At 49.0% G+C, this 9,975-nt stretch overlaps 1 protein-coding gene across 2 annotated transcripts; it reads right to left on the bottom strand.

Moving 5' to 3' along the window:
- Positions 1 to 4,138, bottom strand: Znf358 (zinc finger protein 358). Of its 2 annotated transcripts, none has more exons than XM_021170441.3 (2): positions 3,913 to 4,138; positions 1 to 1,842 (listed from the first exon to the last, which is right to left on the bottom strand). In XM_021170441.3, exons 1-2 carry the CDS (start codon positions 4,136 to 4,138, stop codon positions 74 to 76), a joined length of 1,995 nt encoding a protein of 664 aa, XP_021026100.2. In that variant the 3' UTR covers positions 1 to 73. The 2 variants fall into 2 exon arrangements, with proteins under 2 accessions (XP_021026100.2, XP_085700369.1); XM_085844243.1 differs by lacking the exon at positions 3,913 to 4,138 and adding an exon at positions 2,507 to 3,714.
- Between the last annotated feature and the right edge of the window lie 5,837 nt (positions 4,139 to 9,975).

A 9,975-nucleotide genomic window follows, 5' to 3' on the forward strand; every position in this document is an offset into this window, starting at 1 on the left:
CAGGAGGCAGGAGGATTTTACTGTGAATATAACACATACCTTCCTCACATCACCATAGATGCCAGTGCCCCCTTTATCCATCAGGCCCCAGCAATGCCCCTTCCTCCTTTACCCACTTGGGACTTTCTCCAGTTAGAAGGGCTGGGCTGGAACTGTTGTGAGTCGGATAGCAGGGGTCAGTTTGGGACTTGGCTTTGGGGTCAGGACTGGGGACAAGATCGGGGTTAGGGCTGGGATCAGATTCTTGGTCAGGACTGGGTACCACATCAGGATCAGCAACATGGCCTGGCTTAGGGTCAGAAGACAAAACAAGATCGGGACTAGAGATAGATCCTGAGTGGGTCTGAAGGATGGGATTTTGGAGTGAACCCAGTACAGAAGTAGGGGCAGAACTTCGGGCAGAGCTGGCTCCAGAACTGAGGCCCAGGCCAGATTCCAGCACAGAAACAGCATCAGGACCCAGGAAAGAGATCTGCCCTGGCCTCATCATAGATACTGGGCTCAAACCAGACCTGAGGCCCAGCCCAGCGGCGGCGGCGGCGGCGGCAGCAGCAGCAGCAGCAGCAGCGGCGGCGGCGGCGGCGGCGGCTGCTGCAGCTCCCTCATGCACACGCTTATGTTTGGTGAGGCTGGAGGCTTGGCCGAAGGCTTTGCCACAGAGCTGACAACGGTAGGGGCGCTCGCCAGAATGCACGTGGAGGTGTTGTAGGAGTGCTGAACTCTGCCCAAAGGCCTTGGAGCAGTGTGGGCAGGCATAAGGTCGCTCACCAGTGTGGATTCGGAGGTGGTGCTGCAAGTTGGAGCTCTGCCCAAAGGCTTTGCCACAGTGGGGACAGCGGTAGGGACGCTCAGCAGTGTGGGTGCGCTGATGCTGGAGCAACGCTGAGCTCTGCCCAAAGGCCTTGCCGCACTGCGGGCATGGGTAGGGACGCTCGCCTGTGTGGGTGCGCAGGTGTTTAAGTAGCGCAGAGCCCTGCCCAAAGCCTTTGGCACACACTGGGCACTTGTGGGGACGAGGGCCGCCGTGCGTGCGCAGGTGTTGGGCCAGCAACGAGCCATGACCGAAGGCCTTGCCACACACGGGACAATGGTGTGGCTTCTCCCCACTGTGGCTGCTTCGATGCTTGAGCAGTGTGGACCGCCAGCCGAAGGCCTTGCCGCAGGCAGCACACTGGTAGGGCCGTGCACCAGTGTGGATGCCACGATGCTGGGCCAGTGTGGCGCCATGGCTGAATGACTTGCCACAGTCGGGGCAGCGGTAAGGCTTCTCTCCACTGTGTGTGCGTCGGTGCTGGCTCAGCCCAGAGCTGCGACGGAAGGCTCGCCCACAATCAGGACAAGAAAACGGACGAGGTGGACTGGCAGGGGCAGGAAGCACCGCTGGACTGGTGGCCAAGATTTCGGGGGTGGCAGTGAGGCCAGAAGGAAGGGAATCCACATCTGGAGCAGCAGGGCTAGGGGTGTCATTACTTGGGTCGAGAACTAGTGGCACCGGGCCAATCACGTCAGGATCAGGATCGAGGTCGAAACTCGAAGACATGGGATCCAGATCTTGGGAATCCAAGTCTGGCTTCCCCAAGACAGATCGTGGAGTTTCGTCTGCTTCAGGGTCCAGATCTTCTAAGCTGGCGTCCCCATCTTCTGAGACAGTGTTGAGGTCTTCCGGCTCTGGCTCAGGGCTTTCAGAAATAGGATCTGGATCTTTGGGACTGGGGTCCAGGTCTTCTGGGTCTGAATGAAGGTCTCCATAAAGGGGCCTAAGGTTCTTATGGCCCGGATTCCTAACCAGGACTGAGCGCCTCATCCTGGAAGTAGAACTGCTTGCAGCCTCTGGAACAGGACCTGCAGTATGAGGACAGGAGGTGGGTGGAGGGAGGTTCTCGGGGAGAGGGGACTGGCCATGCCACACCAAAGTCCCTGGTGAACGTATACAGTTCCTGTTCTTGACTTTAACCACAGGAAGAGTCCTAACTGGTGTCCCAGCTAGAATTTGGAAGAGAAGGATCCTAGTGCGACATGCTGGGACCCTCACTTTTCACCTCAAACCTGGATGGGGGCCATCTTGGGATCTTGTTCTTTTTTTTTTTTGAACATAGTTCCATCTGTCTCTCAACTCGTAATCAGGGAGGACCTTAAACTACTTATCCTCCTGCCTCAACCTCCTGTGTGGAAATACAGGGTGTGCACAAGCATATTCAGCTTATGTGGTACTGGTTTCCTGCATGGTAGATGAGCACTCCACCCTCTGCGCGGCATCCCAGCCCCCCATCCCGAGCTCTATGTAGTATGGGGACTTGGGTGTTATGGAAGGTGGTTCTCAGATCTGACACCCTAAATCTGGGGGAAAGGGTGTTGTGGTTCTTCTTTCCTCATGAGGTCATGGTCTGAATTCTTGCCCCACACTGCAAAGTGGTAGATCTGGAGGTCCCTGGTAAAGAGGGGACTGTGCGTGACTTATCTTACCGAAGTAGAATGGGCAGTGATAAGGATGGGAAGTTAAGGATACCTAGTAGTCCTTCTCCGTCGCGGTGAAAACTGCAGGGATCCTTGTTTGCTTCCAGGAAAGAATTCTAGACCTCTCAGCTTGAGTGAGATATGTCCTCTCTTAAACCAGAGGACAGGGGGTGGAAACCTGAGCTAGCAGTGGTGGCACACATCTGTTATCCCAGCATCTTTTGAGGATGAGGCTGGCAGATCTGATCAGCCTGGGCTACAAAATAATAACATTTTCAAAACTAAGGAGGGGTGCATACATGGTCCCCTTCTGGGGAAAGGGGTGGAAGGATCTCTAAGAACTCCACAGCCAGAGGGTGGAGAGAGCGGTTAATATAGCAATTTTCCAATTGGCTAGAAGATTGTGGATTTTAACCCCTTGGTGAAGAGCCGGTGACAATAGCTGGGGGGCGGCCCTCTGGGGGGTTACAGAGAGAACTGGAGGGTGGGGCAGAGAGGGCTGAGGAGGAATGTCTCCAGGGAAGGGAGTTCCTGAACCACACACTCCTTGATTAGGGTATGAAGACTGTTTTAGGGAAAGGGGCAGATGTGGAGAAAGAGTAACACCTCTCTACCTTGGGGCTAAGTGAACTCTTTGTTGGGCTGGGCTCCCGGGGATTAGGGAGACCTACCTGACCCCAGCCTCACAGCCAGGAAGGAGACAGTACACAGAGGGGCGCTGAGTTTCTCCCAGCAGTTTCTCTGCCTAGGCCCTACTGCTGGAGATTAGTGGGCAATACCCCGGGGCCTCCGCCCAGATTTCTGGAGACAAGGTATTTTTAGATTGGCTTCGAAGGAAGCAGCCTCATGAACTCCCATCTTGAATGGAAACTCACATCTATCTCGTAGATGAAACCCCGTGCAGAGGGCAGGTGCACACCGATCATCTCTTGGGAAAATGAGCTTCCAGAGCTCTACATCCTAAGACTGGATGTGGAAGATAACAATAACTGGGATTTTTCTTGGGGTTCTTGAGGTAACATGACACCTCCCTCCTGGGCACACACACTATGGAGTATAAAGTCCCACATAAGAAGAACAATGCCCCAGGCTTCTCTTGGTTTCCAGACAAAAAGAACCCCCTTCTGAAACAAGGAGGTGTTCTGTTCTGTGGGTCCCGAGCTAGCGGGCGCCTCCACCCATCCGGATCTCAGATTCACTGTAGATTAGGGGGTGGTCCCGGCGTTGGCCGGATAAACGTACTAGGCCTGAGCTCCTCGGGACCCCCTTCCCACCGCGTCCGCCACCTTGACCCCCCAATTCGAGCGCTGGCACCATGTACTCTGCAAGGGGTGCGTAGAGATAGCCTGGGGCCAAGCCCTGCACCCTGCTCTTAGTGTTGGGGGTCTCCTCCCAACCACCTCCCCCTTTTGTCCAGCCTTCCCCAATCCAGCCCGATCCGCTTTCGGGGTCACTCACCCGATGCCCCTCGCCCCTGCCCGGCCTGGCTGCACTCGCGCTGGCCAGCCGGTGTCTCCCCGCCCCTGGCTTGCAGGAAACCCCACCGATCGCCAGCCCCGCTGGCGGCCCCCTCGGCCCAGCGGCCCCGCCAGGCACTCCCGGGGAGCGAGAGGGGCCGGCCGAGGGCCGCTGCGGGAGCTGCTGGGACTTGTAGTTCGCTCGAGCCCTCGGCGGCCAGCGCCATCGCTGCCCCCGCGCCGCCCCCCCCCCCCCCCCGGGCCAAGCCTTTGTCCCGACCAGGGCCACCCGAGCTGGCGCGCGTCTAGTCTTTGTTTGCGCCCTACTAACCCGCGCCACCCCAATCCCTCCATGTACCCATGTGACTTTTCGGGCCCCTTCTCCGACCCCGATCTTGACTCTCCATCTGTATCTCTGTCTCCATCTGTCCATCTTTCTTCCATTCTGTCCCTTCCTCTCCATCTCTTTCATTATCTTCTTTAAAAAATGGATTCAGTGCCTATGCATGCCGTGTTGCGCATGGGGAAATCAGTAGATAAGTTCCAGGAGTCCGTTCTCTCCTTATTCCATCCCAGGGATAGAACCAGGGTCTGCTGGCTTGGATGTGCACTTTTACGTGCTGAACTATCTCTCCAGTCTTCCTTTTTTCCCATTCTCCTTCTCTACCGTAATCTATTTTTTCCTCTTTTAATTTCTTTGCCTTTGGCCCAGTCATTTTCTCTGCCTCTGCCTTCTTTTGTCTCTGCCTACCTTTGCCTTGCCTTCTTTCTCTCTTTCTTTCTTTCTTTCTTTCTTTCTTTCTTTCTTTCTTTCTTTCTTTCTTTCTTTCTTTCTTTCTTTCTTTCTTTCTTTCTCTCTCTCTCTCTCTCTCTCTCTCTCTCTCTCTCTTTCTTTCTTTCTTTCTTTCTTTCTTTCTTTTTTTCTTTCTTTCTTATATGCAAGTACACTGTAGCTGTCTTCAGACACTCCAGAAGAGGACATCAGATTTTGTTACAGATGGTTGTGAGCCACCATGTGGTTGCTGGGATTTGAACTCAGGACCTTTGGAAGAGCAATCGGCACTCTTAACCGCTGAGTCATTTCACCAGCCCCCCTTTTATTTATTTATTACCTTCTTTTTCATTTCTCTATCTTGTTTCAAACACCAGCTATCATGATACTCAAATTATATAAGCAAGAGGCCAGGGGAGGGTGTGCTTTGAGAAGGCCTGCAATTTAAATATGCATCTGTCTTTTCTTCATCTAGTATTATCTCAGAAAGTTTACGGCTGTCAAAATGGCTCAGTGGGTGATGGTTTGTGGTAAGACAGGTGGTTAGAGAGGTGACCAAGTCGGTAAACTGCTTGTTGCAGAAGCTGAAGACCTGGCTTGAGATCTCTGTCACCTATGTGGAAAGACAGATTCAGTGGTGGGTATCTAGAATCCTAGCTTTGAAGTAGCTGAGGCAAGAAGATCCAAGGGCTCACTGGCCAGCCAGTCTAGCTGAATCAGTGAGCTCCCAGGGTCATTGTGAGACTGTGTCTCAAAAAGTAAGGTTGGAGGGCCAACCAGGTGGCTTAGTGGGTAAAGGTGCTTGCTGAAAGACCAAGGACCCGAGTCTGATTCTGTAGGACCAACATGGTAGAAGAATCAAACTATTTTCTAACCTCCACATGGAAGATATACACACACCACCACACCACTACATAAATAAATGCAATTTTAAAAAATTAAAATAAGGTGGGACCCATTGAGGAAGACACCTGAAGTCAATCTCTGTAGTCCACATATATGTGTAAGTACAAGTTCTCCCCCTTCCCTGTCTCTATCACACATGTACACACACACACACACACACACACAACACACAGAGTTTTTGTTGATAGTAGAATCTTTCACTATTTTTAGGTAACCTTTTGCCCTCTGATCCTTCCATTTTCTCAGCTTCCTATTCAAATGGCATGTGACGCCAGAGGCAGTCCAGGAAGCTGGACCAAGAGCTGATTTCTGGAAGACCTTAGCCAGGACCGAGGAAGGCTCTAGACCACACTTTAAAGCCCCAGCTCCCTCCACCACAGGGGGAATGAAAACAAGCCCAGGGGGAGCTGGCAGCTGGACTCTGGATGTTGCTGCCTGAGTATAAACAGTGGTCACAAAGAAAAACAAATGGTACAGCAAGGCTACCCTCTGACCAAAGCTGAACTAAGATAGACACAAGAATAGGTTGCAGCCAGAACAATGACCACACATGCCCTCTTTCCCCCATAACACACATGACTGCCCGTTTGCCAGCCACAGCCCACACTACTTTCAACCCACCCACATCGCTGAGATAAAAGTAGCTGGAATCCCAGTCACAGACTGCACTAACCATAACTTTCCCTAAAACTACCCAGCCTGAGTCCATGCCACCCACAGAAGTCTCCCAACACCCCCTGCTAGAGAGCATCCTCTTTTCCCCTTGGGGTCAGTCTCACTGTACACAGGTGTTAGTCTCCTCCTCCCTTCCCTCCTCTTCTCCTCTACAAGATTTCTTGTAGCCCAGGTTGACCTCAGATGTACTATGTAGCTGAGGATGTCCTTAAACTTCTAATACTTTTGCCTCCACCTTAAAAAAAAAAAGATTTATTTATTATATGTAAGTACACTGTAGCAGTTTTCAGACACTCCAGAAGAGGGCATCAGATCCCATTACAGATGGTTGTAAGCCACCATGTGGTTGCTGGAATTTGAACTCAGGACCTCTGGAAGAGCAGTCACTGTGCTTAAACACTGAGCCATCTCTCCAGCCCCCCCCCACCTTGATTTTTTTAAAAATTACATTTATGGGGCTGTTAAGATGGATTGGCAACTCTTGCAGAAGACTCAGATTTAGTTCCCAGTATTTACATGGCAGCTCACAACCCTCTGTAACTCCAGTTTCAGGGATCTAACATCCTCTTCTGGCACCAGGCATACACACAGCACACATACATACATGTAAGCAAACACTTATATACATAAAATAAATATTTTTTAAACAATGTGTTTATTGTAGAGAAGGCTTCAGTGAGTGCCCACATGTGCAAGTCAGATGACAGACAACACAGGAGAGTCAACGTTCTCCTTCTTTCATAAGAGTTCCAAGAAATGAACTCAGGTTACCAGGTTGGCAGGAGGTGTGTTTATCCACTGACCAATCCTATCACTTCCTAACACTTGGGAGATAGAGGCAGGAGCAAAAGCAACTAAAAACAAAATGTTCCTGGGGCTGGAGAGATGGCTCAGTGGTTAAGAGGCATGAACCACCACTGCCCGGCCAGTTTTGACTTTCAACTAGATAGATGGTCTGTTGCTAAGAGACAGGACCCAGGAACATTTGGCCCAATTTGGCACAATTGAAAAGATTGTGATGTGGCCAGGCATGGTGGTGCACATCTTCAACCTAAGCACTCAGAGGGGAGAAGCATGCCAGCCTGATCTACACAGTGAGTTTAAATTAAAAAAAAAAAAAAAAGAGGTAAAAGCCAGAAGGATGGCTTAGTGAGTAAAGATGCTTGCTGTCAAACCTGACAGCGACCTGAGTTCAATCCCCCTCCTTACACACCTTGTAGAAAGAGAAAACCAACAACACAAGTTGTCCTCTGATCTCTACCCAGGAGACATGATATGTGTACGTACCCCCAGCAACCTGCATTAAGTAAATGTGTGTAGACAAAATAAAACAAAATGGGGCTGGAGAGATGGCTCAGCAGTTGAGAGCACTGACTGCTCTTCTAGAGGTCCTGAGTTCAATTCCCAGCATCCAAATGGTGGCTTACAACCATCTGTAATGGGATCTGATGCCCTCTTCTGGTGTGTCTGAAGATAGCAACAGTGTACTCACATTAAATAACTAAATAATCTTAAACAAATAAATAAAACAAAACAACAACAAAACGCTTTTGCTTTGTTTTTTTTTTTTTCTTTTCTTTTTTTTTTTTCTGTTTTTTTGAGACAGGGTTTCTCTGTATAGCCCTGGCTGTCCTGGAACTCACTTTGTAGACCAGCCTGGCCTCGAACTCAGAAATCTGCCTGCCTCTGCCTCCCGAGTGCTGGGATTAAAGGCGTGTGCCACCATGCCTGGCTCTCTCTTTAAAAAAAAAAAAAAGATTTATTTATTATTATATGTAAGTACACTTTAACTGTCTTCAGACATACTAGAGGAGAGCGTCAGATCCCATTACAGATGGTTGTGAGCCACCATGTGGTTGCTGGGATTTGAACTCAGGACCTTCAGAAGAGCAGTCAGTGTTCTTAACCACTGAGACATTTCTCCAGCCCCCAGAAGTCTTTTCTCAAAAAAAAAAAAAAAAAAAAAAAAAAAAGTGGAGAGTGGTGCCCTGAAGAGAGAGACAGCATAGCAGTTAAGTACTCTCTTGCTTCCCTTTAGAGGAACAGAGTAAGATTTCCAGCATTATTCACATAGAGTGGTTCACAACTCTAGGAGCAGGAAAACAGTGTGTGTGTGTGTGTTTCTAGACAGTTTCTCAGTGTTGCAGCCCTGGCTGTCCTGAAACTCTCTTCATAGACCAGGCTAGCCTTCAATTCACAGAAATTCGCTTGCCTCTGCCATCTGAATGCTGAATTAAAGGCATGTACCATCATGCCTAGCGCATATATATATATATATATATATATATATATATATATGTATGTATGTATAATGTGTGTATATATATAATGTGTGTGTGTATATATATGGCCGTATATGACCTGAATAGTTCCTGTCCCTGGAGCCCTAGGACTATTCCACACTTAACATCCCATCTCAATGCCTCTTTCCAACTAGTGTCTTCTATTTTTTTTTATCTCAACTACTTTAAAGATTAAAAAAAAATTTAGGTATTTTTATTTGTGCGTATAGGTGTTTTACCTGCATGTATATCTGTGTACCACATGGATGTAAGTGCCATAAGGGCCATTGGAACTGGAGTTACAACTGGTTGTGAGATACCACGTGGGATCACATGAGAATTGAGGTACCCAGGTCCTCTGGAAGAGTAGACAGTGCTCTTAACCACTGAGACATTTCTCCTGCATGAGTGATTTTTAATTTTTAATTAGGTGCCTATGCTCATATCTCTGTGTGTTTGTGTATGTGAGTGCAGTCTGCTCAGAAGGTAGGGCGGTGGATCCGCTTGGGCTAGAGTTACAGGTGAGCCACTAGACATGAGTGCTGAGAATTGAACTGGTGCAATTAACCAATGAGCAGCTGGTGCTCTTAACCAATGAGCCACCTTCAGTCCCACCATCCATGTTTTCTGTGTCACTCAAACATCAGGAAAGTCTGCTCAAGTGTCTTATTATGTTTTGTCTTTCTTTTTTTTTTAATTTATTTATTTTATGTATATGGGTACACTGTTGCTATCTTCAGACACACCAGAAGAGGGTATCTGATTCCATTACAGATGGTTGTGAGCCACCATGTGGTTGTTGGGAATTGAACTCAGGACCTCTGGAAGATCAGTCAGTGCTCTTAACAGCTGAGCCACCTCTCCAGTCCCATGTTTTGTCTTTCATTCTGGCTTTTTCATGTTGGGGGTCTTGTTCTATAAAACTGGTACTCACTAGGTAGTTCAGCCTAGGCTTAGATTCTCCATCCTCTTACCCGAGTTTCCAGGTATGTTGCACCAGGTATGACACAGCTGCTATGGTATCTTCATGAAGTCATTCTTTCTAGTGCATCCCCTTCTGCTGGCCCTTCTCCAAGCATCCCCTTTCATGATAACTGCTGGAGATGGCAAGGTTACCTCTGTGTTAGTTACTAGGCACATCACTATGAGAAGTACATAGCTCATAAAAACTCAACAGTTCAGTGTTGTAGAGACAGCTCAGCCATTAAGAGCACCTTTACACCTATGAAACTGTGCCAACCACATTTAGGGTCTTCTTTCCTCAACTAACCTAATCCAGAAACTCTCTTGAAGACACGACTAGAGGTTTGCTTTGTGGCTACTCTAAATTCTGTTAAGGGCAGGCAAGATGGCTCAGTAAGTAAAGGCTTTGTCACAAAGCTTGGTTCCTAGGGATCTGAGATCAATTCCCTGGAACTCATATGTGGAA

This window comes from Mus caroli, unplaced genomic scaffold, assembly GCF_978045245.1.
Source record: "Mus caroli unplaced genomic scaffold, Mus_caroli_1 scaffold_10, whole genome shotgun sequence".
Classification (NCBI taxonomy): Eukaryota; Metazoa; Chordata; class Mammalia; order Rodentia; family Muridae; genus Mus; species Mus caroli.

Coding starts and splice junctions, on each gene's coding strand:
- Znf358 (XM_021170441.3), bottom strand. CDS start 4,138: ATGGCGCTGGCCGCCGAGGGCTCGAGCGAACTACAAGTCCCAGCAGCT. Junction 1,843..3,912: donor GCAGGGGCGAGGGGCATCGG/GTGAGTGACCCC, acceptor CTCATACTGCAG/GTCCTGTTCCAGAGGCTGCA.